The sequence below is a fragment of the Pomacea canaliculata genome, linkage group LG5, assembly GCF_003073045.1.
Source record: "Pomacea canaliculata isolate SZHN2017 linkage group LG5, ASM307304v1, whole genome shotgun sequence".
NCBI lineage: Eukaryota > Metazoa > Mollusca > Gastropoda > Architaenioglossa > Ampullariidae > Pomacea > Pomacea canaliculata.
In genome coordinates, this window is record NC_037594.1 from 28220847 (window position 1) to 28237574 (window position 16728).

The window sequence follows — 16728 nt, forward strand, 5'->3', positions numbered from 1 at the left end:
TAAACTATACATTTTATTATGATTTCTTGATATCCGTATTAAACAATTATACAAACAAGAAGAGGTGATTGTTTTTTCAGTCAACGAAGAACTGCTAAATGCTTCGTCTCGTTAGATTTTGTTCACCAACTACTCGAAAGTGTTTTTTTCCAGCCCTTGCTGCTCCACGACTTGCCACCGTCCAGCGTATTCATTTAAATATTTCTACACCAGAGGAAAAGATAACCCAGCTGACTACAAGGCCAATGGCAAAAGGCAGACACATTTTATAGTTTGATTCAGCACTCTGTCGTTTCTCTCTCTCTCACACACACAGAGACACGCGCGTCACTATAATATATGCACGTGCTCTGTATCAACCGTATTGTATTACCACATTGCACTGGCAAGGGACTAAGAATTTCTGCTTATTTCTATAATTTAAATAACTGGCCAAGTGCTGGTGCTAAGGCTCATTTATCATCTCAAGAGCCATGTGAACTGTTCGTATTTTTGCTTATATTTATAATTCTTCCTTATGAGCAGCAGGCCGGTTCTCGCTCAGTACATGTATTTTTATCCTGTATCTTTACATCCATGACTCCTCTCTCCAGGCAAGCCTGATCGCCAAATACTACCTTTTGTACATACACTCACAAAGAGATTTGTTACAGCACCTCTCTTGTAAAGTATATGCTAGGGCAGCCGGTGCCATAAAAATGAACGGTCGTCTAACATGGTGGCCAGTTCCTCCTTGTACCCGGCGTAAAACTGGTCTAGCTGCGCTCGCGTCTCAGGATACATGTCCTCCACCTCTTTCTTGATCTCTGTTTCGTGCTTTCTGGTCATGCTTGCAATCTTCTCTATCTGCTGGTCTGTCAGTGGCTCTAAAGAAGAAGCAGGGTTCTTGTACATTAAACATTATTGTAAAAACACTTATAACATGTCTACAGCTTAGAACACACACAAGAGGAATGAAATTTTGCTTGCACTGATTTGACCTTTTTTTCTTTCCGTTTCCACCAGTTCTTTTCTTTTTTTTAAAATTTGCACATCTTAAAAATTTTATAATTACCCACGATTCATTATAGAATCAAGATGTACAACGAACTCCATAGTTACACAGCATGGTACGTAACGTCACTGTACGATGGCAAAAACAGATTTTATTCACTGACCATGTGCACAATAATCTTAATAACCTTAACATTATATGTCTATTATTTGTCATTAACATTTTTGCATGGAATAACGTCAAAACTTTTCTTCCACGAACGAGATGGATTTGTGAAATGAAGATAGGGCAAAACGGTTTAGGAGTTTCTGCGGAGTAGTGTACTCACCCAGGCCGAGGAACTTGTAGATGAGGCGCAAGTGGAGCGTCATGTTCTGCGCGAAGTCCTCCGTTCTCAGTATGTGGAAACTGGAGCGCGGAAACACGGCCAGCCATTCCTTCATGAACACAGAGTACATCCCGATGTGTAGCCGCATCTGACGAAAGAGAACGGGTTCATTTGTCAGTTGACTAAATTCTTACATACTAAAGCGCCAGTTTCAGACAGGCACGGTTAGGTGGTGACTAACTGCAAAACATGCAGACATTTCCAAAAATAATATGCCCAAGAAGGGTCGACAATTTTAGAGAAGAAACTGTTGTATTTAAAATCAGTTATCTATTTTTGCAGCGTGTAAACAGTGAGTTAATTTCTATCACAAATTTTCAATTCACTATGTATGTGTTCGATCGAATTTCGTAATCGATTTTTCACCCACTGGCCATCGTCCCAGAGGTCTGGAATTTTCACCGTTTACTCATTTCCCGTGATAATGCAATATCAAATCATTTCCAGCAGTACAAAAGTAGTAAAATAATTTTAAAATTTGGTAAAAAAGATAATTGAGGGGAGATAGATAATTGCTGCCTTAGGACTAATAAATTAGGTTATCTCCCCTAATGTGCCTCCAAATCTATTAAAACTGCATACAGAACGCGTATAGAAATAGAATGCCGTGCCTCAGGCAGTCAGATAGCCAAGGGCTAGACGAGCAACCGTCACATTGCGATGACACTCGATCCTCCAAAAAGTTTAAATATAAAATAGGTCAATGGCTTATTTACAAAACCCACACTTTTATTTGAAATATACCAAAAAGGGTAGAATAATTTGTATCCTTATGTCTCGGGATTTTCTTTGATATATATAACTTAAAATATAAAAGTGTGAGAGGTACTCTTGGAAAACTTCTGGGCCCCTCCCAGCGAAGGACTCCCGACAGTCGCGCATCTCTCTCACACACACCCACCAGAGTTACTGGTACTGTGACGTAAATACAGGTACTAAAAGTTATACGTTACATACTGGCATTTCCACGTAGGTATGGTTGCTGAAAACGCACTGGCGAGTGCTGTTCACCTTCAGACAACGCTGCATCATGTCGATGGCGCGTGGAACGTCGTCACGGAACTTCTCTGGTGACCAGCCGTAGCCGAGGAAAAGATAATCTGAATAAAGTCTGCAGCAAAAAATGTTACAATGTCGCCATCATTCAACTGAAATAATGTGATTACATAAGCAAGCAGTATTGAATGAGCATAGGACACCGCGATAACGATGATCATACTGATTCTACTTGTCAGTGAGACCTAATTATAGGACTCGACCTGGTGAAAAGACATTTTGACAATGTTTACCAATGGGCGAAAACAGTGAATAAACAGACCAACTCTCAGTTTTTAAATGTATTCATGATCTTTGCAATGAGTTGTGGTAGGTCTCGTATTGTTTCTTTTATGAACGGTGAATTTTCACCGTTTACTCATTTCCGGTGACAATGCAATATCAAATCATTTCCACCAGTACACAAGTAGTAAAATAATTTTAAAATTTGGAAAGATAATTTAGGGGAGATAGATAACTGCTGCCTTCGGACTAATAAACCAGGTTATCTCCCCTAATGTGCCTGTGCAAAAAAAGACGTCATATATAAGAAAAACAGTTGCTGTAAAAATGGCCAAGTGAGTGGGAAAACGACGGTCTTCATCCGCCATCTTCTTTATAACTCTCTCAGTGACATTCTTCTGAATTTCTGCCTCTTCGATTCGATTCACCTACACATCTCTTCATCCTCATCGTCATCTGTTGGGGCTCGTCGAGCGTTGTGTTGTGTTGTGTGTGTGAGTGTAATACGTGTTGCATATGCAAGGTAAGTGTACGCTCGTCTTACTACAGTCTTAAAAGGATGCCATTAATAAGCTTGCCTCTCTGTTGGGTTTCGGAGGATGATGATGAACTTGGGATCCCTGTACAAATGCCGCATCAGATGTGGAGTCAGTATAGCCGGCTCTGTAAGTCCTTTGTTTTGAGGAATTAACGTCCATGCTCTAAAATCCCAGAAATCCATCGGAGTTCCGTCTCCTAAACGTGTATTTGATTGTTTTTAATTTTCACACCAGTAGTCACCAAAATTGATGTTTGTTAAAAAATTCTACAAATATATACTTCGATAGTAAACTGTTTAAAACCAGATTTTGTTTTAAAATCCCAGAAACATTTCTTGTTAGAATAATGGTGTCGACTACAAAAGGATACCATAGGAGAACGTGAAAGGACTTTTATTAAAGTTAGCTGGACTCGAAACCACAAAACATATATATCTTCAGAACTCTAGAGAAACGAGTAAAGCAAAATAATAATTTTTTTGTGTTACTCGGTCATCGCTGGGACGATTTGTCTCAGGTGGTAGGGCAATATGGTCTTGGGGCGAAATGACCAGGGACTTTATCGGCACACAGAAAGTGATGCAGCTATAAACGTTTACTCTTTTAAGATATTTTTGAGAAACAGCATTAGCCCGATTAGAATTAAAGAACACTTTTTAAAATAAAAAAAAAACCAATCATCTGTGTAGACAGGAAGCCTTAACTGCTAGTGGTGAGTACCTGTGATTAGTTCACTGCCATTAGTATGAAAGCCATGATAGATGGTGGCAGCAGCTTCGTCGAAATACCGCAAGTATCGTACGAAAGGCTGTGGGCGCACCACTCCTTTCATCCACTGTCCTGCGCTCAAGAAAACAAAAATCTACCCATTAAGAACAAAGTATGCGGCGTATACGTGTATGTATGCGTGCATAGTCACCTTAAAAAGTAAGCAGCACACAACAGTTGGTTACCTCACCGTATTTCAGCCAACACCAGTAGTATGTCTCTTTGCCCAGTCCCCCGCTGTTGGCCAGGACCTGAGGATGCTGGGTTATACGAGAGAAGAGGTCCGTGGAACCACTCTTGTCCACACCCAGCACGTGGAAGTAAGGCAGACAGCGCAGCCGTTTAAGACCATTATAGGGCCCCGAGTCCAACCAACATGGATTTTTATAGCTGGGAAGGTATTGGGGCCGTTGCTTGTCAACATCAAGAAATAATTTTGTTAAAATTGTTATTATAAACAAATATTTTAAAAATTGAAACTCTTATTTACACAAAGTTGCAGAGCAAGATCCAACGTTTACAAAATTTATCAAATCACTTTGCCACACTCGCCATACACAGTATATTCACTAAGACAAATTACGATTCATTACACAGTAAATTCATGAAGATTTGTTGCCATACTCACCACACAGAGTGTGTCTTCAACGCCTCGTTCACTTCTGGGGTCCACGCATGTCAACCTGTCGTTGACGTTGAAGAAGTGAGACACCGAGAACTGCTGGTCCTGCATGGGGATGACACTGTCCAGCAGCCCTTGATCGTTGTACCGAATGTAGAAGTGTAGGAAGAGGAAGCAGATGACGGAGGTCACCAGGATGATGAAGAGATGACGAGTGTAGGACCCACAGACAGGTGCCATGAGAGGGAGGGGGAAGAGGTGTGTGAGCGGACGGGGTGGGGTGGGGTGGGGGAGAATATGTTGGCAAAGAAGGGACTGAAAGATATAAAAAGAACAGACTGAAGAGCTGTTGAAAAAAAAATTGTGAGACGGACTGACGGACAAGTCAGTAATAAGATCGAATAAAGTTGGAGTTAGTAAGATATAAGACATATAAACAATTACAAAATAGAATAGACTTTGGTAGAATGTAGCAGGTCAAGCATAATTATACTCCGGAACGGAGGTCATTTGGCAATCATAGGAAGGTGTCGTTCAACATTTGGCCTTTGGTTGACAGAGACTGCTGGTCAAAAGAATCATCTCTCTTGTCTCGCAATCTTCGTTTTCTGTCTCTTTCTGGTTACTCAAGAGTTTGGACTATGCCACCTCAGGCGTAGTCTGACTTGACCACCACAAGACCGGCCGTAAGGGCCGCTATCCTTGGTTCGATTCTGTTTTCTAATTTATTTCCCTCATATTGAATCCAGCATTCCTCATACCTAAATCACAGCACGTGATAATCACATCCTTATTTACAGAGTGACGCGTAAGAACATTTAATATCAACAAATATTATGTCGACTCGTTACAATTACAAACATTTTCTCTTTTAACTTATTTTTCCTTTTTTAAAAAGTTGTGTGCTCTTACCTCTCCTCGTCTGATTCAGTAAGATGAGATTATCAACTTCTACAGTGTTGTGTGCTAGTCTAATTGTCTTGTCTGCCGAAGCTTTTGGCCATTTATTTGCATAGAGTGTAACAGCTTGCTCATACACACACAAAAATAAGTCACAATCATTAGCTCAGAGCGTAACATCTTGCTCGCACAAACAACAAGTCACAGTCATTAACTCGGTTTATACAATAACCACTACAATTTGTCGGTGTTGGGGTTACGGATGTAAACATAGAAGATATCTGCAACACGAACATCAGGAGTTGCGCTTTGTTATGTAATGAACTGGCGTATGAAGATGCACGGTTTTGTGTGTGGGGTGGGAGGGAACACACCATGCTGACAGTGAACGATGTTCACATTCTTGCCTCCTCAGTATCTTTTTTGAGGGGACGGTTGCCCCCCTTGTTCTCCCCTCCTTCTCGTTCCCTCCCCATTGGAATTCTAAGCCCTGGAAACTGTGATCACAATAAACTTTCAGGGTTGAGCGAGGTCGACATGTGACAAGAGGAAGGCTTGAACAAGTCGCACTGCCATTATGATGAGGGGGCGCGCGATGAATCTACAAGTAGGGCTTACATTGATTAGGATATCTGGTAGAAGAGAAATAATCTACTTCTGTATAAAATGCCACGTGCTATAACTTGATAACTGAAAGGAAAAATATAGGAAGTTATAACCGGTAGACAAACGATTTGATAATGTATGTGTCGTTGAACAAGTGAGGAATGAGTCCATCAACGAAGACAGACTTTAGTAGGCATTTCGCCATGATGCAAATACATGATTCTGACATTTTTGGTGTAAGTCGCGTGCGTGTAGCTTTCTTTTTTTCTGCGTGTTTTTTGAACCATCAAAATATCCAACCATGCAGAAGAAATATTCCCTAATTATATTTCATATGGGAATTTATGACCTAAAAATTGTTTAAAGGCCGTAAAGAAAGTTCTTTTATGCACTTAAAATCAGTATATCATGAGTTTGCTTGCCGCTTCAAAATAAGCAAATGTCATTAAGACGCTAAAAACCTCAGGGTGTGACACAGGTGTTATTGGGCAACATATGATATCGACCATAGTGTATTCTGGGATATTAGTAAATGTATATACCTCTTCAAGTAAATAAGTCCTGATCAGTTAAAAATCAGTAACTTAATCTGCTGTCTCCAATCGCAGAAGAATCAAGCAAATGGACACGAGTGATTCTCCATCTACCACAACTTCAAACTTTCCTCAGTGTCACTAGAAGAAGTCTTGTGGAGGTTAGAGGAAAGGGAGCAAAATTCAAAGATGCTTTAAATCGCTAAACATATATTGTGTCTTCGACTAGCTGTACTCTTTCTGCCTGGTTTCGGGCATAAAGTTTCAAAGAATAGTTTTATCACGCCTACCAGATTGATGGATCACATCATCGTTTGGTGGTCAGTTTACCGGCTCTACAAGATTTTTTCTCACTCTCTCTTTCCCAGTCCTTCTGGCGTGCCGCTCACCAGCCGACTTTTCAGTGGTCGGTGGTTGTAACTCCTAAGGGCCCTTCACTGCTTTGCAATAATGTACAGGTGATCATCTGACTCCCTCTAGGGCCGCTGCACTTCTTAATCCCACAAATACGCCCCCAAAAAGAATGCTGGTAATGTGGCCAAGAGTTGACAAGTAAAGTGGCTTAAGTGGACAGCAAAAAGAAAGAAAAAAACGGTTGTTTCACACGTGACCTGCATTGCTGACAATGAATAGTTTTTTTTCCATTTTGTATGATGCTTCTGTTTGTGAATGGGCCCCAATGGACTTAGGCGATTTATTCCTTTAATTCTCTCTGTGAGCGTGCAAGTGTGTAAAATCTTTTTTAAAATCACAAAAATAAAAAAGAGACTAAAATGTATCTTTAAGTCGTTCTAAAACACTAAATATATATTAATCAATGAATCGCAGATCATTCAAAGACCACCATAATACTGTCCATATTCAGCGCGTTCTTTTAATAAATAGTATGTCTTTGTCGCAAAGTTTGAGATACGCTAAATAAAAATCCATTACTTTCTCCATCTAATTTTTATTTTTGAAACTGCCTCACACCATATGTTTACTCGTATGATGGCTGTGAACTGACCAATGGGCGCGGGACTAGTGAGAACACAGGTGCGAATGGCCAGCGGCACGTTAAAGACGTTAAGACAGGTGCAAGCTGACAGAAAGCTGAGATCGTGACAACGGCACGCGATTGTCTTCGTGCTGAACATGCTTCGTGCCTCCTGTGGTCTGCTACTGGTGTGAAAGGTCAAGTCGAGGAGGCTCTGGCCATGCAACGTATGAATTAAGAAGAGTCACGTATCGACGGCAGGGCTGCAGCCATGCATGCAGTGTCCTTGAGCACTGTTGTTGTTGTTGTTGTTGTTGGTTGAGATAAGTGTAAGTTTATCTTTGAACCTGACTAATATTTTCCTATTTGATCAAAAAGAGTAATTGAACTATTTTCCTGAGCAGACCATTGTGTCAGTTCATGTCACAATACTTCTCAGTGTAGAAGGATACTTAACGTGAGTTATATAGTTGTGCTGGTTACAATAAATGGGGAAGGAGGATTGGTGTTTTACACCGTCCGCAACTATGACTATATGACTGTGAAATAGCCTCCATGTAAACAGGCGCCGTTTCCAGAAAAGAACAGCTTGCCCTTGACGGGATCTGATCCATGACAGTAGTCACTGATGCCATGACAACCCATCCTCACTGGAGTGGTGACAGTCGCTAAACGTTGCCCCACCAGCCCGCACAATACGAATCATTCCTGTGCACTTGTCACCGACAGGTTTTCCGAGTTTTAGTCCTGTCACTTGTTTTGTAAACATCCTGAACAAAGCTCTGTCGAATATTTCATGATGGCTTGTATCATGTGAGCAGGGAGGTAACCACGGACAGGACCCAGCAGGGGAGCTAATCAAGATTGACCTACATAGGTCAGCAAGGGGTTAAAGTTCATAAAATCTGAACATATAGCGAGAAAGAGGAGACAGCGATAGTAACGAGCAGAGTTTGCAGAAAGCACCATGGCACTTTGTCGTCGGAGTACAAGGCTTAGAGTAGCTGCTTTCCGTGTTTTATTTTCAACGAATCGTCCAAACGATCGATTCTTTGGTAACTTTTTCCGTCTCGATTTCTCTTTGGCCTCCCTCTCCAGATCAATCTACTGTCACCCACTACATGTACTAACTCGAGCGCACACGATTATTCCTAGCGTGTACCTATCTGCTGTTTTTTATTATGCACAAATTAATAATTTTTTTTTCTTTCGGCCTCCCAGTTATAAGTGTCCAGACTATTCACTACATCTGATGAGCTATTCAGTGTTATGTATTCAGTCAGATGCTGCTTCAGTCTCTCTTTAACTGTGCTTGTATTTTTTTCAGAATTAAATCATTCTGTATTATTTTGTGAACAAAATGTATGTTCTCTTAATATGTGAAACATTACTAGTGTCAGGAAAATTAAAATTCCAGGTAGCAAATTTCAAGTGAGAAGCTTATCAAATCAAAGTGAGAGTGATGGAGAATCCTCCTCAAATAAAGGAGCCTTGACTGGTCTTCGTGTTCTTGATCTGAGCAGGTAAATAATGAATGTAAGAAGGAACTATAGTGCAGCTCCATTTCAACTGAATAAATTATTAAGTCATTATTTTGCTACAAATCTAGTTTTGTTGTGACAGAGTCTTGGCTGGTCCATACTGCACCATGATTCTGGCTGATATGGGAGCAGAGGTTATTAAAATTGAAAAGCCAGGTAGATGATGATTTCTATAGTTTGTAGCATATTGTTGTGAAAAAGTAATCAATAGTTTGGTTTAATAGATAATGATACATGTATTTTAGTTGGGTAAAAGGGGATGACAGGACAGTTAATTAATCGACATTCAAATTCTGTTTTTATAAATTCTAATATTACAATTCCATTAACTAGATGAGTTTATATGCCATTAATTTGTACAGGTTTTTGGCTTTAAATGTTTTGATGAGTTAAATGCAATAAAAATTCTAGTAAAGCATTCAGCTTCTGTAATGAAAATAATGAAAGGATATAATATGTGTTGTTTTTCAGGGGAGGGTGATGACACCCGATCTTGGGGCCCACCGTTCTGTGGCACTGAAAGTGCTTACTTCTTCTCAGTCAACCGCAATAAAAAAGTATGACCTGCAAATCATCAGTTCAGTATACCACAGCATGGTATTGCTTTATTGTGACATTGTTTAATTTATACTAATACAGAGCAAGACAGTAGGGGTGTGTTTACATTTATGAAATTATAATACTGTGCATGTGCTTGTATACATTCATGCATGTGTCTGCCAACTCAGAGAAATAGTTTAAGCTTTTTTTGAAATTGCTTTAAAGAAATACTAAATGAAGTGTGAATATTTAATCATGTAACCTTAAAATTAGCAATTTATTAATTTAGTGACAATTTGGGCTTAATTGAAAGCTATTTGTGTCATATATATATATATGCTTCATGTCACAAATCTTATTTTTGTAATGCCTTTTGTCATAATGTTAAATTTTTAATTTTTCTGCAGAGTGTAACAGTGAATATCAAACAACCTGAAGGTGCAGCTATAGTTAAACAGGTTTGCAACACCTGGTTATTTCTCTGTTATTTTGAAATTTAACATTCAATTTTTATTAGCTTTGCACACATCTGCTTTTAAATTTGCACGTTTCAGTTTTGATTAGTGTAAATCAGAATAACTTTACATTGATGACTGTAACTCATATGTAGTTCAAATAGAGAGATTAGGTACAAGAGGGCTGACTAAATTGGTTTTGTGGTCAATGGGGGTACCAATAATTTTTAAAAGACAGTAAAAGTGTAGAATGAAAGTTTACAACTGTTCACTGATTTTTACATGCTACAGCTAATCTTTTTCTTTTGCTTTGTTGCATTCTTGTGTTTGCAGCTGGCTCATAAATGTGATATTCTTGTAGAAAACTATCTGCCAGGAAAATTGTGTTCCATGGGGCTGGGTTATTCACAGCTTTCCAGGGAATGTCCACATCTTATTTACTGCTCCATCACAGGTAATGCCGCCTTTCACCTGTTCATGCAGTAGTGTATTAGGGGGATTCAAACAAGAGTTCTCTGGCTTTTGTGAAATATGTAATTTATGACGTTAACTCACTTTTATAATGCCTTTTCAAAGGCCAATACTTTACACTTACTCAATGAATACAGGACAGCAACTTGGCACTCTCCAGATCATGCTTGAAAAAAAAAAAGAAAAGCAAACCTGAAGCAGTTTTCAAGTACAAAGCAATGAATTGTGCCATCAGGAAGGGGAGGCAGACAGGGAAGGATCAATGCAAGATGGTAGAGGAGGGAATGGCACAAGGTGACAGCAAAAAGGTGCACCACCTTCTGAAGACACTTACCAAGTCAACTCAACACAAGATTTCCATCATCAAAGACAGCAATGGCCACCTTCTCACAGAAAACACTGCTGTACCAGACTGATGGACTGAACATTGCAACGACAACTTCTAGCTGACAACAGATGCCAACATTCTCCAAGGTAACAGACGAAACAGCGAGTCTGAAAACTTACCAGTCCCTTGGGAAGAGATTGAGAGAGCGGTACACAGTTTGATGTTGACAGAGTCTAAGATGAGCTGCTTAATCAGAGGAGGAAGAAGGCTCTTACTGTTGTGTGCCAAAGAATCTGGGAACACAGAATGGATCCAATCACTTGTCATGCCCCTTCCAAACAAAAGGAGACCGTAGACAGTACCAGAACTATACACTCTTAAGCCTGTAAACCATCCAAGCAAAGTGAGGCTGAAAGCAATCCAGAATTTACATCAACACTACCACTGAAACAGTGCTAGCAGAAGAACAGTCTTGCTTTAAACCAGGCAGGAGCTCAGTTGAACAGATCATCATATTCTTGTAGAAAAACATCTACACCACCCCTCCTCATTTATGTCATCAAAGTGCTGAACAAGAGCTGATTGGGTGCAGGACTACTGGATAACCAAATGAGTTTTCTTTTTCACAACAATATGTGTCCTTCAAGGTTGCCCCTATTGCTAGCATTGTTCAATATCCTTTTGGAGAATGTTGTGTGAGAAACCCTTCACGACCATCACCTCTGTCTTTCCATCAGTGGGAGTCCATTTGCTTTGAATGCAGCATCGTTTTGACGGCAGACATAACAGTGAACTGCAAGACCTTACCGAGAGATGGTTCAAATGCACATCGAATGCAGACCAGAACTGAAAAAAGCATAGTCATTTGCAGTGGCAGTGACAAAGCAGAGATCTACAGGAATGCAGTCCAGCTTGAGGAGCTGAACAACTTTAAGTATTCGGGAGCCAACCCTTTCCAAAGATGGCAGCTCCACAGCAGCAGTAGACAAGCTAGACTGGATCTGGTGCAGCAAAACCATTGTACTAGTCTCTCTTATATGTGAACGTAGGCAATTATAAAATTATCCATTGTTACTAGGGAGGCTATTTTTGTAAAAAGTCTCTTTTGATTTTTTTTTTTTTTAAATGACAAAATTTTAACTTTACCCTTGATTCTTACATTTATTTTCAGGCTATGGTCAGACTGGGCCATATGCCAAACGTGCTGGCTATGATGTGATTGTCTCTGGAGTTGGTGGACTCATGCATATCACAGGACCAAAAGTAAGTTCAATAATAAATGCAAGAATTATGAACTGTCTAATTTTCTCTGGTCTTTGAAAATTTCCATTCTCCATACTTGGTAACAGACCAAACTCATGGTGTTAAAGAGAAGTGCAGATTTTTCATGGCTTTGTTCACCACTTCTACAAATTCCTATCATGTCATAGGATGGAGAACCTTGTAAAGTTGGGGTGGCCATGACCGACCTTTCTACAGGTCTTTATGCCCATGGAGCCATTATGGCAGCAGTTCTGCTCCGCCAGAAGACAGGAAAAGGCCAGCACATTGATTGTAGTCTTCTTTCTACTCAGGTGAGTTTGCATTTCTGTTGACTACCTGTTTAACTGATCAGTTTAGTGTGCTCCAGGATTTGTTCTTTCTTTACTTTTGTATCTCAGGTGGCATCTCTTGTCAACATCGCATCTAATTATCTAAATGCTGGGAAAGAAGCTACAAGACAAGGCACTGAACACCCCAGTATTGTACCCTATCAGGTCAGTCAGCACTAGGTGCTTCAAGAAAAATTAATGACTTCTAATTTGGAATTTGGTAATGGTCTGCAGTCTTTTTGAGTACCTTTCCTAAAAAATAAACCTCATAAAACCCAGACTATTTAAGTAGATGAATTGGGTTTTTTTCAATTCTTACGTAAACATATAATGAACGGAAAATGAATTTTGGGTCAATTAGTTTTGCTTGAGTTTTATTTCTAAAGTACAAGGATTTGTAATGATATTTAGATTTCACTCTTTTAATTTTCAGATTTTAAATTTTGAGAATAAAGAATTTTGAAAAGCTGGAGACAGTTATGCTAAAGTTCCTGTTCCTGTAGGCTTTCAGAACTCTGGATGGCTTTATTCTTCTTGGTGCTGGTAATGATGGGCAGTTTAAGGTTTTGTGTAAAGTAAGTGAATTTGTACAACAAATATTTTAAGTTTCTGCAGCACAGATAAGCTGTGTAGTGCTGGTGCTTTAGTTGTTTTGAGTCCTTTTAACTTGTTGATGAAAGAGAAGAGAGGGAAAGCCAGAATGAGTGAATGAACATGTATTCACAAGCCCACATGTGTTCATGTATATTATTTCAGAGAGTATGGGGTTGTTTCTTTATATTGTACTAAATACGTGTTTCACACTTTAATTGGTGTATTTGGGTTGATAGTGTTTAGATCTGGCAGTTCTGGCCACTGATGAGAGATATCTGACCAACAACCTTCGAGTCATCAACAGAGTTTCCCTTCTTGATAGCTTATCTAAAAGGTGATAAGTTACAGTCTTGCAATTCAGTTTAAGTAATTCAGAAACATTTATATACTTCTTAATCCTTGTTTAGATAAAGCATGGAGTTAAAAAAAAATTGTGCATAGAGTTTATCACAGGTATCCATCAAAGTGTTTTCTGAAAATTTATTTTATTTGGAAAACAGATAAATGGTATCATAATTGCTTTTATTGTCTAGAATATCCAAGCTTTCAACTAAGGAATGGCTAGTGAAGTTGGAGAACAGTGGTATTCCCTATGGACCCATCAACAACATGGAAGCTGTGTTTTCCGATCCCCAGGTAAAGAGACTGACTGCAAAGTTAAATCAATTTGGGACTAGAGCAGTTGTTTGCTTATTGTTATTCCATCAAATCCATAACCGCTTGCCTGTTTACTTTTGTGACTTTAGCTTCCCTCTTTAAGTAGCTAGCTGCTTTGGTTTGAAAGGCGCGCATCACTCCCATGTCTGCATCATATCCCTCCTCAAGTACCTGATGGCCTTGGTTTAGAAGACTAGAATTACTCCTGTAACTTTACCATCCATTTTAAGAGTTGATAATTAACCCTGATTAACCCTGCACTTAATGAATTTAAACAATAGTAGTCTCTTTCTGCTGAAGATTGTAGCAATCTGATAATAAGGTACTATCAAAGGTATAAGTTTATGTATCTGTACCTTTATTCAGGGAGTTTATTTGACCTATAGCCTTAATTGGCAGAGAAATGCGGTTAATATCCTTTGTCACAGTAAACTGCATTCAGACATTTTATTTAATTCAAAGTTCCTGTGAACATATGTGATGAGAATTAATTTGAAAGACATATATATTTCTTTAGGTAGCCTGCAATATTTATTTCACCACTTTGTGCCGGCAGTTATAAACGTTGCCTTGGGGCAACACGTGGAACTAAAGGACAAGCGTCTTGTTTCCAATATTATAAGGCGGTGTCCAGACCCCAAAGATGTTGTTTTACTTCTGGAGCTATAGTGGGTGGTTCTGGAACGGGTGGTAAAGTTTCCCTGTGGTAAAGAAACATGAAGTTGTGTCTGCTGGGCTCTGAATGCCGCTTTATAAGTTTGGAAATAAGATAATTTTCCATTAGTTCCCGATTTGGGCCTAGGGAAGCAACTAACTTTTGCTTCATAACTACGGCCTCTGCATGGTGGTTTAGTTGTGAAATGCTCGTTGAGTCCGATTTTACCAATAAGGCAGTTAATATTTCTCATTTTAAACCTTGAATGGGGTGATATCTTTATAGGTGCAGCATCTTCAGCTTATTCAAGAAATTCCTCATCAGACAGCTGGTCTTGTCCGTTTGCCTGGTAATACACGTTGCACACACCTTATGTTATGCTTAAGAACACGCATAAATTATCAAATATTTTCTTTCTGTTCCACTCAAGAGAGTTCATTTTAATCAAGAGGATTTAAATTATTCAGTTTTTTGTTTAGTTGTTGTTGTTGTTGTTGTTTGGTTTACTTAGTTTTCTTGATTGTTCATCAGGTGTAGCACAGGTTATCAGGTCTTTAATGACAAATTTTCTTTGATGTGTAATGTGCGTGTGGAATTATAAAGGTTAGAAATAAATAAAGACAGTGTTTGGATCAGGGTAAATTCGAATAATAATGGACTTCTGTTGGTCATAGGCCCTGCTGTGAAGTTTAGCCAGAGTCCTACAGTCGTCCCCACGGCTCCCCCAATGTTGGGACAGCATACTGAGGAGGTGCTGCAAGGGCTTCTTGGAATGGATGAATTGACATTTTCAGAGTTACGTAAAAGCAAAGTAATTTGACACAACTCGGACTAAACACAGTCAATGTATATTTCCCATTTTCTTACAGATGTAGTCGCTCTGTATGATGATGATAATAAAGCAAGGATTATTTAATTTCGTATGTCTCATGGGGAAGGAGACATGTTTTAGTTTTAAACATTCTTAATTATTCATGTAATGAGAATAATTAAATGGCGATTTAAAGGTCACAATCGTACGACTAACTGGTTAAGCTTACCACGATTTCCTGTTTGTATGCCCTAAGTATGTTGTAGTCAGTTTTTGTGCTTTATTTCTGATTTATTTTCAACGTATTAGACCTGGGAGATATTATAGTACGTATCGAGATATTAACATGTTACAGTGGAGGGACGATTCGATAGCAGTGAAAATGACTACAATAAAATATATATGTCTTTAACATGGTTATTCAGATTGTGGGAAGCCTTAGGTATTTTACATTTTCCTTCCATTTTGTTTGAAATAGTATTCTGGATATTTACGAGATCTTATCACAATTTTTATTTTCTTACATTTTGTAGCAAGGTAGACCGTTGAGCACGACTCGATGTTGAAGCGAGGTATGCGAAGAGAATGTACTGAACCTTACAAGAAAAAAATTCTACAAAGTTAAATTTAACAGTTGAGAAACAAATGAAACTTTTAGGTTCAAATTATTATAGCTTGCAGGTGATGTGGATAGTGGACTATTTTCGTTTGATATCCCTGCGCGAGTGAGTGTTTGATCGTCTGCTAAATAGTCAAAAAAAAAAAAAAAAAATCTAAACACATGCAACTCACACTTTATTATTAGTTTTGATTTAGAAAAATACCACGAACATGTCTGCTAATCCATTCAGCAACACTAAAAGATCCATAGTTTCTACGCATGAGCATACCTCGCAACGGTCTATTTTGCTACACCCTTCGTTGCGCAAAGAAAACAAAAGTGAAAAATGGCGGCTCGTGTGCAACAGTCTATTGTCGGGTCGTGCAGATTGTCGTGTGTGACTCAGTTTGAATTCCTTCGTCAATAATTCATAACCCATTGAAGAATGGATCTGAAACCAGCACTGCCAAGCATTTCACAGCTGTTGTCAACAGTCACTAATACTGATTAATTAATGGCAGCGGTGCAGAGCTGGCACAGGCGGTGTCGTGAAGCTGGGAATGTAGCTGACCCGTGTAAGGGTCACTCCTGACTAGGAATACAAAGTAGGCGTGTGGCTGCACGCCGAGTGTTTTTCTCTGTTTAGTCAACGTGTTGTGGCAACGGCCCACATCCTCAGACCCTTTTCGACCAATCCCTACTTGTTCACCCTCCTGTTTAGTCGTTGCGAAAACACGCGCGGGTTTCCTTCTGCATGCGTAGCTTTGAAAGAGGTGCTCATAAACTGATTGAGTGGCTTCGTTGAATTTTCCTTTTCGTTCGTGAGATCTACTGAAACACTTACCATTACTATTTGCACATGATTATTTTAGGTTGCTA

General features: G+C 39.2%; 2 protein-coding genes across 3 annotated transcripts; one reads left to right on the top strand and one right to left on the bottom strand.

The window, feature by feature from the left end:
* Positions 1 to 198: 198 nt before the first annotated feature.
* Positions 199 to 5559, bottom strand: LOC112564319 (carbohydrate sulfotransferase 15-like). Its single transcript, XM_025239040.1, has 8 exons — positions 5502 to 5559; positions 4596 to 4904; positions 4158 to 4380; positions 3920 to 4039; positions 3239 to 3395; positions 2340 to 2493; positions 1323 to 1470; positions 199 to 866 (listed from the first exon to the last, which is right to left on the bottom strand). Exons 2-8 carry the CDS (start codon positions 4827 to 4829, stop codon positions 676 to 678), a joined length of 1227 nt encoding a protein of 408 aa, XP_025094825.1. The 5' UTR covers positions 4830 to 4904; positions 5502 to 5559; the 3' UTR covers positions 199 to 675.
* A 2945-nt stretch (positions 5560 to 8504) lies between these two features.
* Positions 8505 to 15949, top strand: LOC112565218 (succinate--hydroxymethylglutarate CoA-transferase-like). 2 transcript variants are annotated; one of them, XM_025240552.1, is made up of 14 exons: positions 8505 to 8659; positions 9022 to 9127; positions 9228 to 9301; positions 9617 to 9702; positions 10093 to 10143; positions 10474 to 10594; positions 12111 to 12202; positions 12370 to 12513; positions 12601 to 12696; positions 13035 to 13106; positions 13362 to 13459; positions 13659 to 13761; positions 14723 to 14786; positions 15112 to 15949. In XM_025240552.1, the coding sequence occupies exons 1-14, from the start codon at positions 8572 to 8574 to the stop codon at positions 15255 to 15257; spliced, it is 1341 nt and encodes a 446-aa protein (XP_025096337.1). In that variant the 5' UTR covers positions 8505 to 8571; the 3' UTR covers positions 15258 to 15949. The 2 variants fall into 2 exon arrangements, with proteins under 2 accessions (XP_025096337.1, XP_025096338.1); XM_025240553.1 differs by lacking the exon at positions 8505 to 8659 and having other exon boundaries at positions 9045 to 9127; positions 9214 to 9301.
* The last annotated feature ends 779 nt before the right edge of the window (positions 15950 to 16728 follow it).

Excerpts from the sequence above, each read along its gene's own strand:
- LOC112564319 (XM_025239040.1), bottom strand. The coding sequence starts at position 4,829 with ATGGCACCTGTCTGTGGGTCCTACACTCGTCATCTCTTCATCATCCTG. Across the intron at positions 4,040-4,157 it reads CTGGTGTTGGCTGAAATACG|GACAGTGGATGAAAGGAGTG; the intron begins GTGAGGTAACCA and ends TCTTGAGCGCAG. Across the intron at positions 867-1,322 it reads CTACAAGTTCCTCGGCCTGG|AGCCACTGACAGACCAGCAG; the intron begins GTGAGTACACTA and ends CTTCTTCTTTAG.
- LOC112565218 (XM_025240552.1), top strand. The coding sequence starts at position 8,572 with ATGGCACTTTGTCGTCGGAGTACAAGGCTTAGAGTAGCTGCTTTCCGT. Across the intron at positions 9,128-9,227 it reads CGTGTTCTTGATCTGAGCAG|AGTCTTGGCTGGTCCATACT; the intron begins GTAAATAATGAA and ends TTGTTGTGACAG. Across the intron at positions 12,203-12,369 it reads TGCATATCACAGGACCAAAA|GATGGAGAACCTTGTAAAGT; the intron begins GTAAGTTCAATA and ends ATCATGTCATAG.